A 16656-nucleotide genomic window follows, 5' to 3' on the forward strand; every position below is an offset into this window, starting at 1 on the left:
TGAGTTTATTTTTGTAGAAAGTGTTTTGTAGTTTTGCTCATATAGTTCCTGACTTTCCCCTGGAAGATAGATTCCCAAATATTTTATCCTATCGGCAGTTACTTTAAATGGAATTTCTCTTTGTAACTCTAACTGTTGGATTTTGTTAGTGATGTATAAGAATGCTGATGACTTATGTGGGTTTATTTTGTATCCTAAACTTTGCTAAAGATGTGGATTATTTCTCATAGCTTTTTAGTAGACTCTCTGGGGTTCTCTAAGTATACCATCACATCATCTGCAAAGAGTGATAATTTGGAGACCTTGCCCTTTTTAAGCTAGGGTCTGCAACAAGTTTTCTAAATCTGACTGAGGCCGCACTCATTCAGTGAATAAGGCAAATTACCAGCTAAGGCAAAGCATTTCCTCTTTCACCTAGTCCAAAAAAATCTAAATAAAAAAACAAATAAATCCTTCCCAGATGTTATTTTTTGGTACAAACCACTTTATCTTGCTTTTTAGCATATCCCATAGCCAGTCATTCCTTTCTTCTAACATTTTTAGTGATGCTAATTTTTTCATTAAAATTTTTTTCAATAATATTTTATTTTTCCAAATACATGTGAAGATTCTACATTCATTTTTGTAAGACTTTGTATTCCATATTTTTCTCCCCCTTCCTATATGCTCCCTCTCCAAGACAGCAAGCAATATTGGTTAAATATATACAATCCTTTTAAAAGTATTTCCATATTTGTCATGTTGTGCAAGAAAAATCAGACTAAAAGGGGAAAAAATCAGAAAAAACAAACAAAAAAGTGAAAATAGTGTGCTTCAGTACACATTCAGTTTTCATAGTTCTCTCTCTGGATACAAATGTAATTTTCCATCCCAAGTGTATTGGAATTGTCTTGGATCATTGCATTACTGAGAAGAACCAAGTCCATCATAGTTGATTTTCATATAATCTTGCTGTTACTGTGTACAATATTCTCTGTACAATATTGCTCATTTCACTCAACATCACTCATGTAAGTCTTTCTAGGTTTTCCTGAAATCAGCCTCCTCATTATTTCTTATACAACACTAATATTCTATTACATTCATATAAAATAATTTATTCAACCATTCCCCAATTAATCAGTATCTCCTAAATTTCTAGTTCTTTGCACTACAAAAAGAGTTGCCACAAACACTTTTGCATGTGTGGGGCTTTTTCCCTCTTTTATGGTCTCTTTGGTATACAGACTCAGTAGTAGTAAGACTGCTGAATCAGAGGGATAGCTTTTTGGGTATAGTTGAAAATTGTTCTCCAAAATGGCTGGATAATTTTATAACTCCAGCAGCAATACCAGCAAATACCAAAATATATATATTAAAAAAATACCAGCAAAACCAGTAATATTTGTTCTTTATAATTCTGACCACAGGCTTCTTGAAATGCATTAGATAACTGCTAATATCTCTTTCAAAAAACTATCTGGAATAAAACTAGATGGGAATCACAGATTCATATGACCACAATCAATAGAAGTGGTCAAAGGTTTTTTGATTTTGGTTTTTGACACATGACATACACATAATGATAATGTCACATATGGGTATGGTTCAGAACTATAGCACTAACAAGAACCATGTCTTCCTTTTTTCCTTTACCTTGGCTTTCCCCTGGCAACATCAGAATTGACTTTATATCTAGGTATTCACAAAAAAAAAATGGAACCTTAGCTTTCATATAGACACTGAAAAGTTGAGATGATTAAATATAGGACAGGATTAATTTAATAGTATGAAAATACTGGACTACTTGCATTTGAACCCACAGAATCAAAATAATGCTCCTTTCCTCCCAGATGAGTCTTTCTTAGCTATATTGCTCCATCATCTCCTTGATATCATAGTTCTCTTTGAGAACAAGGGACAAACAACAATAATCCTTCAGACTAACTCCTTTGGGATTAAGGTGTCTCTGCTTAGGAGAAAACAGGGTCACTAGAGTCAACCCTACTCTCCAAGATGGGCAACTTACTGCGCCTCTGACTCAGTTTTCTCAACAGTAAAATGAAGATAACAATAATAGTACCTATTTCCTAGAATTGCTGTGAGAATCAAATGAGATAATGTTTAGAAAGTGCTTATCACAGTGTTGACCTATCCTTAGAGGAGAAAAGTAAGGCTGAGAGAGATAAAGGAAATTGCCTAATCCTGCCTTAACAAATATTTTTGTCCAGTTCTAGATGATAGCATTTTTATTTGTTGAGCAACTAAGTATGATAATTATCATCACGATGATGAAAATAATTCACATTTAGTGTTTTCAGTTTGAAAATATTTTTTGCTTATAATTATCCTGTGAGACAGATATTATAAGTATTATCTTTCCCCCCCTTTCCTTTCCTCCCCCCCCCCCCCAGCTTTCTATGTCTCTCTCTAGATGAGGAAACTGAAGTTCTGAAAATTTATTCAAGTTCTCCATGACTGTACAACTGATAAGAATTCATAGTAGAATTTGAACCCAGTTCAAACACAATACCACTTAATTCAAAATTGTTTACAGATAGGGTATCTGTACCCTATTCAAGGAACATTGTTTTTCTGTGTTCAACTATACTAACAAAATAAAATTATTTAACAATCAATGTAGTGTACTAGGTTTACATGCGGACTATAGAACTCATGAAGATAGCAATGCATATATTTTGGGGTTGTTTGAAGCTAGCTTTATATCCACCATAATGGGTCAGCTGCTATCTCTCTCCATTTCCAGGGTGAGAATTGTAATGATAGTAATAACTAACAAAGCACTTACTATATGTGCCCAGAACTGTGCTGAGTACTTTACAATTATTATTTCTTGTTTTTACAAAATTTATTTATTTAAAACTTAAAATACAAAATATAAAAAGGAAAAATACTCAGCAGAACATCAAGGAGGATTCATAATAATAATTTTCCATTATAATAATGGATAATAATAATAATAACATATTTCCATTTCAAGAAAACACATATAATAATGGAAGACTTGTATATATATAATATATATATAATATAATATATAATATAATAATATATAATAATTCACGACTGCCTATGTTTTCTTTGTTTTCTTGTAGTTTCTTTTGTTCCCTGCAGTGTCCTTTTTACTTTATTTTTTTTCTCCTTTCATTTCCCCTACCTCCCCCAAGAAGTTCTGGTTAAGCACAGATACACATCACACTCATACCTTGCATACACATATCTCTGTACACACACACACACACACACATACATACATAGACATTCATCTAAAACAATATTAATATGACTGACATAATGTAGATTTTTCTTGAATGTTTGTTTGACTTTGAAATCAATGATTACTATCCCTTCTTTTTTTTCCTAATAATTTATACTTCTGATCATTGCTATTTTGTGTGTGCCTGTGAACTCTTCTTTTACTTTAGTTCTACTTCTTAACTTGCCTTGCTATTATTTAACCACCCCCTCCCATGGATCTCTCCTTTATTTTCTCTCCCCATCCTTTCCTTATCTCTTTATCCTATTCCCATTAATCTACATCACGCCTATTAATTTTATCCCACTCCTATTAATATAAACACCTTTCTATACCCCATTTTATCTTATTCTCTCCCCCTTTATTTCTTTATGGATTTTGGAGGGTGCTATATTAAGTGTGTACACACACACACAGACATATACATATATATTTGTGTATTATTTCCTGTTAAACCCAGTCCTAATGTGAGTAGGTTTCCTGCCCTCAACCCCTTTCTACTTCCTCTGTGTTGATTTTCTGCAACTCATTCATATAGCACACTCACTATTTTTATCTTGTCCTAGATGGTTTTGCTTTTTAGAATCAGATTGTATTTAGCTCTGCTACAATCTTTCTTTTGGACTACCCAATTACTAATGTCAATCTTACACGTATGGTTTATACTTCTACATGCAAAACAGTTTGTTTTTCTTGAGTCCCTTGAAATTAATGTTTGATGTGCATTATTATGTTACATTTTCTATTGAATTCAGGTTTGAGACAAAATCCTGAATATGTGAGAGAGACATTGAATGTCCATTTTTTTCATTCAATATTATACTTAATTTTGCTGGATATAATATTTTCATCTGACTGTTGACATAATAATATTCCAGGAGCTGTGGTCTTTTATTGGAACTGCTGAAACATACTGTATAATTTTAATTGTAACTCCATATATTTGAATTGTTTTTCTCTTTGTTTCTTCTAAAATTTTCTCTTTGATTTAGGGGTTTATTTGATAATATTATTCCTATGTGTTTTTCTTGTAAGGTGGTGATTGATAGATTTTTTTCTATTTCTACTTTTCCCTGCTTTCAGGACAATTTTCTTTGATTATTTATGGTGTTATTGTGTCAAGGTTCTTTTTTTAGTCACTACTTTCAGGTAGTCCCAATTATTCTTATATTGTCTCTTCTTGATCTGTACTCCAGATCTGTTGTTTTTCTTATGTTAATTAAAAAATATTTCATTCTTCAAATTTTATTTTGTTATTTTTTGGTCTCTTATAGCTTCACTGGTTTCCCCTTGCCCAATTCTAATTTTCAAAGAATCATTTTCTTCTTTAAGACTCTAGACTTTCATTTCCAGTTAGTTGACTTTTTTTTTTTCTCATAATCTTCTTGGTTTTTTGGATGATTATTTAACAAAAATTTTTTCCCTCAATCTCATTTGAGTTTTAAAATCTTTTTCTTCTATAATTCTTTTTGGGTATGTAGCCATTTAACATTGCACTTTGGGGTAGAAAAGGCTTTTTTTTACTTCAGTGTTCTCTGAAGATGTACACCGGTCTTCCCTATTCCCATAGTAATTTTCTTTGCTTGGGTTCTTTCTCCTTTGCCTGCTCATTTTTCTTTTTAATTGAGAACTTAGCACCTCTAATACTAGGTTGGGGAGATGGTGCCTTTAGCTTCACTTCAGTTTTCCCCTCTGGCCAGAAGCCCCAAACCAAAAGTTCTATATTCTTGTAAGTGCCTACAGCCAGCACTGTCCCTGCCCCACTATTTTTGCACTCACCTGGTGTGATGGTTCCTTCCCATCCAGAGCTCCCATCTCTGCATCTCAGCTGACCCTGGCATGCCTAATCAGTTGAAGTTCATTCATCCTTCTCAGACTCAGACCTCCATTCCCCACACTGTCCAAGAGTTGAAAGTTGAAAGTTGCTGAGGTTACCTCCAAACTCAGCAAGCTCTTAGATTTCTTGCTGTTTTGGGGAGCTAGCCTGGAGGTGTTTACACTTCATAGCAGTTAAATTTCTAGTTCTGGGGGTCTTTCTACAGGTCTTCTCTGGTTGTCTCAAGAGGATCCTTCTTCTGCCCCAAGTCTTTTTTGTTTGTCACCAGTTCATGTTTTTCCCCTGAGGCACAATTTTGTTTTATTTGTGGGGGAAATTTGGAAAGCTTGGAATTTTCTGATTAATAATTCCCAGAATCCTCCCCTTCAATTATTTCACTTGATCTAACAATTCTGAGAGGTAGTTGTTATTGTTATCCCATTTTACAGAAAAGGAAACTAAGGCAAACAGAGGTTACGTGATTTGCCCTGCATCATATAGATTATAAGTGTTTAAAACTGGATTTGAATCAATCTTCTTGACTCCTAGCTGAACACTCTATCCACTGTGCTACCTAGTTGCCCTAAACTATAGGCCTTGGTGATTCTATTTCTTCATTTTTATTCCTGAGCCTTAGGGGAAATATCAAATTATCCATAGGTCTGGGGAGTAGTTTGTGGCTAAGGGTTAGTGGCTATTTTGGGTTATTGCTGTTCAGTTGTTTCTTAGTTGAGTCAGTGGTCCAATTTTGGATTTTCTTGGAAAAGATACTGTCATGGCTTTCATTGCCTTCTCCAGCTCATTTTACAGATAAGGAAACCAAGGCAGACAGGATCAAATGACTTGATGAGGATCTCATAGTTAATAAGTGTCTAAGACCAGATTTGAACTCAGGAAGAAGAGTTTTCCTGATTCTAGGCCTGTGCTCTCTTCATTGTGTCAGTTGGCAGCTACAGGACTGAATCAGGATTTGTCTTCAGGCTACAAAAATAATCTGGAGCATTTTTTGTTTTTGTGTTTAAGGATAGGGTAAATGTTCACTTAATAAGCCACTGCCAAATTTGAAATATGCTAGCAATTCTTGAAAAAGAAGAACTGAAATTGCCTTGTTGTTACTTATAAAAGGATTTGCCCAGTAGAATAAAAGCTTATTTTTTCTCTCTTAAATATTTTTTCTTGGTAGTACCTTATTTTTCCAATTACATGTAAAGATAATCTTCAACATTTATTTTTGTAAGATTTTGAGTTCCAAATTTATTTCCCCTCCTTCTCTCCCTCCTTAAGATAGCAAGCAATAGGTTATACATGTACAGTTGGTTCAAATATATTCCATATTTGTCGTGTTGTGAAAGAAAAACAGAACAAAAGAGAAAAAAACCCACAAACAAAACAAACAAAAAAAGGTGAAAATAGTGTGCTTCAATAAACATTCACATAATTCTCTCTCTGGATGAGAATGGCATTTTCCATCCCAAGTCTATTGGAATCATCTTGGATCACTGTATTGTACTGCTAAGAGCTAAGTCTATCATAGTTGAGCATCACATAATTTTGCTGTTACTATGTATCATGTTCTCTTGGTTCTGTTTGCTTTACTCAGCATCTAAGTCTTTCCAGGTTTTTCTGAAATCAATCTATTCATCATTTCTTGTAGAACAATAATATTCATTACATTCATCAACCACAACTTACTCAGCCATTCTCCAACTGAAGGGCATCATTCAATTTCCAGTTTCTTATCACAAAAAAGGGTTTCTACAAATATTCTTGTACATGTGAGTCCTTTTTCTTTTTTGTGATCTCTTTGGGATCCTGCATCAAAGGATATGCACAATTTTATAAAAGTTTTATGGGTTCCAAATTGCTCTCCAGAATGGCTGGATTAGTTCACAACTCCAACAACACAGAATAAAAACTTTTTGAGGGCAGGGACAGGGTTTTTATTTTTTGTTTTTATCTTTTTATTTCCAGTGCCTAACATGCCTTAGATTCTTAATAAGGTTTAAGTAAATTTCCAAGCAAAAAGTATACGCATGAGTAAGGGGTTAGCCTACAATGTACCTAGTGCCTGACAGGAATTTTAGACATGTTGTTTTCCCCTCCCAGATGATCCTAAAGGCCATGTTAGGACTTGAGCTGCATCCCTACTTCAGTTCATTAAGTATACAAATGATTCTGAGTTGTTGGTCTGTTCAGAGACAGCCTACCTCTCTTTGGCTAACTTATTATTCTAGGTCATAATAGTACAACTATATGTCTTGGAAAGTATGATGAAAAGAAATTTGACTTGTCCATAGAAGGATGCCTTGGTAACTTCAGGCTGGGTTATTGTCATGGGAAGGCTCTTCTTAGTGATTATGGTGTGGTCCATGTTAGTTTGATTTCTCCTTTATAAAGAAAGGAGTTTTTGATAAACTGAATATAGATGAAAACTGAATTAAAACAAAATAACACTGTAGCTTTCCCTTTACTATTGGCAGTGGATATAGAAATGATCTTTTTCAAAGAATATCCATTTCTCAAAGGGCTCATTCTAGAGCTCAATAATGTAGAGTACCTATGGGATACCAAAGGTGGATGGCTACAGTAAAAATCCAATATAGCATTCTGTCCAGGGGCTTACAGTATTCATTTTTTATTTGGTGAGGTAATTGGGGTTAAGTTTCTTGCCCAGGATCACACAGCTAGTGAGGGTTTGAGATTGGATTTGAACTCAGGTTCTCCTGACTCCAGAGCTGATGCCCTATCCATGGTGCCATCTCGCTGCCCCTTAAGGTATTCACTATATGCATTATGTGTATGCCCTATGCTTTGAGAGCAAAATGAAGCTATCTTTGCCTTCCCAGTCTAAAGTTCAAAGTACAACTGTGAATCTTGCTGTTCAGTCACATCTGACTCTTTGTGACCTCATGGACCATACATAGCATGCCAAGAGTATCCACTGGGTTTTCTTGGCAAGGATACTGGAGTAATTTGTCTCCTCCTCCTCCAGTGGATTAAGGCAAACAAAGGTCAAATGAGTTGGCTGGGATTACACAGCTAGTAAACTTACTAATAAGCTAGTAAGCATCTAAAGGCCACATTTGAACTCAGGTCTTTCTGATATGCTCTATACCTGAGTCATCTAACTGCCTCCTAGAAGCCATTAAAAGACTGAATTTTTATCTCTTTGAGTGCTGAAGTTTAAAATAATAATGATGATAATAAAAATAATTAACATTATTTAGAGCTTTAAGGTTTGCGATGGCCTTTATACATGGTATTCTCAGTTGATTTATCATAGATTATCACAGATGATGAAATGAAAGCTCACAGGGCTAAATGACTTGTGCATGATTATATAGCTAGTATGTTGGAGACATTATTTGAACTCCCAACTCTACTTTCAGCATGTTCTTTATGCCTAGAATATTTAAGTATGAGTAAGAAAAATTGTTGGTTAGAAGACTCTAAAATTAATAAGGGGATTGGGATTTTATGTATCTTAAAAGTTGTTTTCAGAAATAAGAACTTCTGAGACACATGGGAAAATTGGTAGGAACTGATGCAGAGAGAAGTAAACAGAACCAGAAAAATTTACATGATGAGAACAATAATGCAAATACAAAAAATCACTCAAAGGAAAGGGGAAGTCTGAAAAACTGAAAGGCCAATAAATATTCAGGAGAACAAATAGGTGAGGGGATCAGGACTGCACAGTGTTGCAAGCATTTTTGAACTGGTGACTATTTCCATTGTTTTTATCCCTACCTGGTTTTATTTGTCACAGTGGATAGATTAATATGTAAGAAAAATGGAAGTGAATAACTACTTTGTAATAAAACAAATGACATTGGCAACAAAAATAAAGCAGAGCAGTGAATGCAGGTATCCTTTATTTTAGCTGTGTGTATACACTTGCAAAAGGCCTACCAATACTTACTGTTTATCACAAGATAAGCCATTCAAAAGTGATGATAAGTCATTCAGGTTTTGAGCAGTCAGCTTATTCAATTGTGCCCCTCTTTGGGATTTTCTTGGAAGAGATACTGAGGTAGTTTGCCATTTCCTTCTTCAACTCTTTTTACAGATGAGGAAATTGAGGCAAATAGTGTTAAATGATTTGTTCAGGGTACCACAGTTATTAAGTCTGAAGCTGGATTAAATTTAGATCTTCCTGATTCCTGGAACTCTATGGAATTGTACAACTAGCTATCCTTTTAAGCATATTGCCCTGCAGTAAAACCAGAGATTGATAATGAGCTAATTCCTCCTGGGGTAGAGTTTTTATTCTAAATGGCTATAAATCTAAACCAAGAATTCTTGCAATTTGGGATAACCTTAAGTGAGTTTTATTTGAGTAAGGCTGATAAAATATAAAACAACTTCCTTTATTTCCACCTCCTTCTCCTTCCCACAAGGATAGTTGGGAAAGAATGACAGTTTTCCTAAACTTTGAACACATCTATTTATTCAGATTACCAAAAACTATTTGCACCTGTTTCTATCTTTAAGAAAATTTGTGGAGCAGAGTTGCTATCAAATTAGGGTGTATTTAAGAAATAGGTGCACTGAGAAGCAGCTCTGTGGACTGATTTCAATCTGCATGGCCTGAGTTCCAGGTCTCTGCATCTAGAAGGCCTGCAATCATTTATGAAGCCAGGATCATTTCAATTGAAATCAGTAGGTAAATGTGGTGGTGGTGGTGGTGGGGGAGAAACACGACAGAAATTCAATTGTTTCTTTAAAGAAAATTCTATGTGGAATAGTTTTAATTCAGGATAGTTTCTAGGAAGAAGCTAGAAACAATGTCACCTAAAGGAGACTGGAGAGGCAGCGAGGTGGCTCGGTGGAGTTTGGAGTGCTGAACATGAGTTCAAATCTGACTTCAGACACTTAATAGCTGTGTGCTATTGGCAAGTCATTTATCCACTGTTTACCTTAATTCACTGGAGAAGGAAATAGCAAACCATTCCAGTATCTTTGCCAAGAAAACCCCGTAATTGAGTCACAAAGAGTTGGATACGACTGAATGACTGAACAACAGCAAAGCAAACAAGACTTGAAAACACATGGGATGTCAGTGCCTGAGCTTCTAGTAGGTCATGATTATTCTTAAAGAAAACTATTCTAGGGGCAGCTAGTTAGTGCAATGATAGAGCACTATCTGAAGTCAGGAGGATCTGAGTTCAAATCCCATCTCAGACACTTAACATTAATTAGCTGTGTGATCCTGGGCAATCACTTAACTAACCCAATTGCACTGAAAACAATACAAACAAACAAAAAAAAACTTAACAACTAGCTGAACAGACACTTCTTAGGAAGTTAGATGGTATAATGGATAAGGCATTGAACCCAGAGTCAAGAAGGCCTGAAAGGATACTACAAATCACATCTTGATTTATTGTTTCAGTGACTGTCTAGACTTAGTGTTGGAGAAATTGTTAATGAGGTAGATTAAATTTAAAAATGTGTGGTGGATATGTGTGTATATTATATATATACACACACACACACACACACACACACACACGATTTCTATAGATGCACACATAGAAATTTTATACATACATATACCTTTTTTCCTTCTGGAGATCTGGTTTACTACCTACCATTGGGTAAAGCACTTTGTAAATCTTAAAGTACTGTATAAATACTAGCTGTTATTGTTTTATTATTATTAAAATCAAAGTTAATCTCTTTATATACTGTTGTTTTTTTTTATTACATTCTAGATGGGTGCCAAGATTTTCTGACTAGGTTGAAGAGGGTCTAGTTTTTGTGTAGTCTTAATTTCTTACTAAGCAATGCTTATAGCAATAAAGCCTCACAGCAATGACATTGATACAGTTTGATATGCACTGAGATCTGACTTGATCTATTAATTAGATAATATTTTGGCTCACTATTAGGGAAAACTAAATAGCACAGTTGTTTCTTACCAAAGCCAATAAGCTTTAAAAAACAAAACAAAACAATTCAATGCCATGTAACACCTAAAGCAAAGTCATCCCCCTGTAATTTGGCATGGGTTAGTTCAAGATGGCTTAGATAATGATTTTGTAAGTGTTGGTTTTCCTAAGATCCTTAGGATCTTAGAGGGTAGGTTCATATAGTCAAACCTGACTCCTGAGATCAGGGGCTTGGTCACTGAAATAATTTAAAGGAAATTAATGCTAAATATTTAGAAAGGTATTTGGATCTGCCAACTTGTTGGCTCAAGTTTTTAACTTAAACAACGCAAAACAGAACCTGACATTGTTAAAAATATTTTCTGCCCTCTATGAAAAGGAGCAAATTGGAAGTGACAAGATTTGCAAAGATATGGGATAAACCAGTCCCACATTAACAAATGATACAGAAAGAGTTTCTGTATTATTTGTTAATGTGGGACTGGTTGAGGGGCTGTTGGGTAGTTAAGAACACATCCTGGGGTTGGGGGAGAGGGGCTTATCACTAAGCTAACTTTCTAGCCCTAGGGCTCAGTAGTTAGTATATGATTTCTTGACATTTTTTTTAAAAAAAGGATCTTTCCTTTTTCCCTTTGATTTTAGTTTCTGGGGTTACTGCCTTCCAAACTGAACAAAGTAGGGGAGGTGGTTATGAAAGGGAAGGCAGGAAAAGGAAACCTCCTGGTTGATTTCCCCCTATACTGGGAAATGGGAAAACAGATGTGAGTACAGGTGTCTAGTCAAAGCACTACCAAAAAGCATTGTGGAGTCACTTGATGGAAAAAGCAAGTTTTTATTACGATTTCTGGCCATGATTTGGCATAGCTGTAAATGACTACCATTTACTGCCAATTCTGTACAAACGTGTGGGGTGATATTACTGGGACGGCGAATTAAAACGAAAAGTAAAAGTTAAACATTTCCACACGAGATTTTACAATCCACCATTGCACTGAGTGGATGAAAAAGACACGTTTTACTACAGAATTATTCTCTTTACTACAGAATTATTCAGCATGGATAAAAAACTACAACTTTTATATATTTTTTTTAAACAGGAGTCACTGGTTTTAATTATTTTTACACATTTTAAAATTACTGTGATAAAAAATAATGAAAAAGCTTTTTAATAATGCCATACACAGTATAATATAGATCTTTCCCCTTACATAAGCTTTTGTTTAATATACAAAATAGAATATCGACACACTTGAATCTATATGTGGTTAGGCAAGGTAAAATATCTAAGGGGGCTATTTTCATACACACAGCCTTTCATCAGAAAGCGGAATCCTTCTTTGAAAGAGACTCTATTTCTTTCCTAAAAATGAGGCTCTTGTCTCAGCACACCCATAGCCACTGATGCACTGAGACCTGGAATACGTGCCTGGTTTTGGATGACAGTTGTGCCATTTAAAATACTGTTTAATGTATTCTCCTTGTACTTCTCTCCCTTCCCTCCACTGTCTTTATGCTGGAAACAGGCTGATGAAACACACATTATAACTAATATCTACAACCTTTTTTTGGTGATTTGACAATATCATATCCCTTTATCAAAGCAAAGGAACTCAATTATACTGGGTTTTTTTTTTTTTTTTTTAACAGCCTATGGGGTTATCAAGACAAGTTTTTCAGAAGGCATGTTTAATTAAACCTGTAGATTTAGGGATAGTTGAGCACTGTCTCTGTGGAGGGGAGAAGGCTTTTTTTGATGTGCTACTTATAACAAGGTTAGATTTCATTTTTGAATCTCATTCTATGCTAATTCCATTAACACAAACCAATTGCTGGCTCTTCTTCCTTCTTTGGACAGGATGGTGATACAGCGTTTCATGGATGAAAAGTTGGGCAGTATGGATTTCCTGTCTTACTTTTGTAAACCAATTACCTTTCCTGTCTCCCTGCTAAGATGGAAGAATAGCAGATACCAGGAGGCCACAGAATTTTGTTTCCATGTTGCTCAGTTACCTCGCTCTATCTCTGTGGTACTCAATATCACATTATAAAGTCACCAAAGAAGGATCACATTTTTGAGCTATAACCGGAAGCATTTTTCATGTATCTGTATGGGACACACATGCCTTACAACTCACACTAAAGTGAATAACAACTTTAAAAAGGTGAGAATAGTTAAATACTAGTGGGAGAATGAAGGCTGCTTGCAAGTAGCACCTGGTCTAACTTTTGTACAAGATCCACAATTGCAGCCCATGAACATTGACCTAGTTAAAACTGCAATCTTTATACATTCGTATTAATCCCAAAAGGGTGGGTGCCATTCTTTCCCCAGGAAATGACTTTATGGCAATCTCACAACTGTCAGTAGGACCTTTCCACAAAGACTGTCAGTACGTTACATTTCTTAAACTTGGGAGAAAATGAGTGTTGACCATATTCTCTGAGCAGAGATTTCTTTTCCTGGAACAGGTTTTGAAACCTAACGCTATCATGAATCTTAAAACATTATTTCTGAGGCACTGTAAAACTTCCCCTCCAGCTAGGTGAAAAATATCTTAGAGTAACACTTGGATCCTGGCCATGAGGAAAGAAGCTTTCCCTTTTATCGTGCATTTGAAAAAAAGCAAGTGATTACTCCATTAAAAAAAAAAAATAAAAGCAAAGACATATCAAATACTGAAGCTTGTAGCATTCAAAAGCAATCCAAGAAAAGTCTCACTCAACCCCTTACTTTAATGGGAAGTGAAGTTTTGCCATAGGATAGAAAAGAAGTAGTGTATTGTGAATGACTTGTGTTGCTTTGCAGTATATATACATATTGCTGGTACCTGTGTGCGTTATTATTGCCAAGCTCCTTAAATCACTGTTTTTGCTAAGCTGTATGAGAGGCTGTATGTGAAAGTAACCCTGCTATTGGCCAGTGCCCTATATATCTAAGAGCCATTCTCTTTATCCCCCTGCTTGCTCTCTCTCTCTCCATTCCTTTCTTTCTTTCTTTCTTTTGTTCAGCAGAAAAACAAACCAACATGTAGGGATAACAGATTCACTGTCTGAAAAAGAAAAGTGATTGGAATTCCAGGTAATGGGATGATGCTCAATTTGATGGGATATGGCCCAAGCAAAATGGCCACATGTAGGATTGCCTCCTCAGTCCCTCTCTTCCTATCTATGGACCGCCAACTATATAAACACACACGCATACTATAAATCGTTTAGATTATCCTTCTGCATTTCTCTGAACCCTATGAAAAATATAGAACATGTCATGATAAAACAATCTGTCATCTAAAAATTCATTCTTATTATACACTATACAAGCTATTTTACAATCACTTGAATAAATTGCATGTAAAGCTGCAGTAGCCCTTCCCTTCCTGGATTAGTGAATACCAATATGATATATATTTATATATATGTATATCTGAAAGTAGAACTAAATATAAAAATATATTAGAAGTTTCATATTTTTAATATTAGATTTTTTTTCAGTTTCTATTACACAAATAATTTGGCCACTGAATAAAAATCAATTCTTGTTGTGGCTCAGTAAATAGGTTAAGTTTTGAGTTTACAGAAAGTTGGTAAGGTGCACACAGAAAGGGCTACTACAGCTTCTAAATCTTCTAAAATGATCACCCACAGTGAGGAGGAGAGATTCACAAGACCCCTTGTCAAGTTTATGGCACAAGAGAAAGTGAAGAGGAAGGGATGTGTAAGCCTCATAAACACAAAAGTCTGACAATACGATCAGAAATCACAAAAATTCATAGCTGAGGGTCTCCTGTACCCCAGGAGACAGGGACCAATTGGTGTGAGATGGGAATGTGAAAATGGGTGTCTAGCCAGTTTTTTTGTTTGGTTCGATTTTGTGGTTCAGCAAATTGAGCCTTTTAAAATCCGAATAAAATTGACTTATGTAAAATTTAGGAAGGGGCAGCACTGGTTTTAAGAACAGACACAGTGTCCAGTTATGACTGAAAAACTTTTCTGAGCTGTTCTGAAACTCTGAAGGTCAATATTCTTTCATAAAAGGGTCCCTGAACAAGATTCAAAACTCACTTCCTTGCCATCTTTCTAGGGACTTATTCTCTTACACCCTGATGAGGAAAGAGGCCTGAAGAACGTCAGAGCTGGCAGGAATTAGAACCCGTGTGTTTGGGATCTTGCTCCTGTGATTTTCACTCAATCATACCTGTGTGATCAGGCCACTTCTAGAAGTTACTATCTATTTACCATAGCTTATTCATAGCTTATTGAGCAGGCCACCAGACTGGGTGACATGTACCAGTTAATTACCAGATGGAACTATATCTATTTGCTATGTAGATGTGTAGATATATCTTGTAAAGCAATAGGGTGATAACCGGTAAAGATTCTTGAGGTCTGAGAAAATTTTGTTTGTGGTCTCCTGAGAGCAAAAAACTCTCGAGGTAGAAGCACCAACCCATTTTCGCACAGAAGAATAATGGTTAGCGTTTATTTAGGAAAGCTGTGAACCGGGTGCCCACCTGAAACAGACAGCTGTACAACAGGCAACTCGAATACAAAAATGATGTAAGAAAAATGGGCAGGCCAAGTTCACTGGATATAAAGGTAAAGGAAATTGCTAAAACCGGACAGTTATAGCTATAAAAGGCACAACTTCCCTTTTCTGGCATACATTTGTAAACTTTTTTTCAGGTTACCATGCATAAATCAAAAGGCTATCTTAACTATACAGGGGGAGAAGGGAAGGAAAAAAAAAAAGAAAAACACGATCAAAAAAAGTTCTAGAAAACACATATCCAACCAATTGTGGAAAATCACTAGTAGAATGTTCATGATACAGATTCCTGGCAGCAGGAATTATGGTGCCATCTTTTGTCCACTAGGAAGGTCTTTCCCAGGATGACATGTCTAATTTCCAGGATTTATTTCACTTCCTTTCTCCCTACTGCTCCCGTTGTTTTAAAGCAACCATGTCCATGTCCGAGTCTTGGCCCTCTAGAAACCACATGTAGTGCATAATTGCAGAAGGAACGCCGCCACAAGGACAGAAATGAACCAGTCTATAAATCTGACTTCTTTAAGGCAACCTTTTGTATTAAGGCAGTCACTTCTGATGAAAGAGCAGTTTTTTGATATTTCCATTTGAGTATTTTGGTATCTGATTACTGATGATTTCAGCCAACATCTCCGGGAACTCGATGCTCATGGTCTTATCCAAAAACGTTTGGAAGCAATAGTTCAGAAGGTTTTCAACTATCTAAAAGGAGAAGAGAATGAATCAGGTAAAAGTGATGTGCAAAGAAGTATGCTTGCAAAACTGTAATGTATTTGCAAACAACAATCCTTCTTTCTTGTTTTTTACAGTTCCCAATTCCCAAAAAGGTAAAACTAGAAGAATTCTGTGAACAAATAATTATATATGGTATATTTCAAGTTGTCTTAGCAGGGGTCCTCAAACTACGGCCTGTGGGCCAGATGTGGCAGCTGAGGACGTTTATCCCCCTCACCCAAGGCTATGAAGTTTCTTTATTTAAAGGCCCACAAAACAAAGTTTTTGTTTTTACTATAGACGGGCCCTCCAGCAGTCTGAGGGACAGTGAATTGGCCCCTGATTTAAAAAGTTTGAGAACCCCTGTCTTAGAGCATTTAAACTGGATGGATTGGAAGTCAATAGGAGAATACAGAACAGCAGAATGGAAAAC

The 16656-nt window shown here is 35.7% G+C and overlaps 1 protein-coding gene across 4 annotated transcripts in view; it reads right to left on the bottom strand.

Moving 5' to 3' along the window:
- Positions 1 to 11782: 11782 nt before the first annotated feature.
- The window catches only part of NR3C1 (nuclear receptor subfamily 3 group C member 1), a 136836-nt gene continuing 131962 nt past the window's right edge, over positions 11783 to 16656 (bottom strand). For all 4 annotated transcript variants that reach the window (XM_012551537.3, XM_023505468.2, XM_012551534.3 and 1 more), the window contains exon 9: positions 11783 to 16211. In XM_012551537.3, coding sequence (XP_012406991.1) covers positions 16059 to 16211 — 153 coding nt within the window. In that variant the 3' untranslated portion in view covers positions 11783 to 16058. The remainder of the gene's footprint in view (positions 16212 to 16656) is intronic.

The sequence above is a fragment of the Sarcophilus harrisii genome, chromosome 2 (assembly GCF_902635505.1).
Source record: "Sarcophilus harrisii chromosome 2, mSarHar1.11, whole genome shotgun sequence".
Lineage (NCBI taxonomy): Eukaryota > Metazoa > Chordata > Mammalia > Dasyuromorphia > Dasyuridae > Sarcophilus > Sarcophilus harrisii.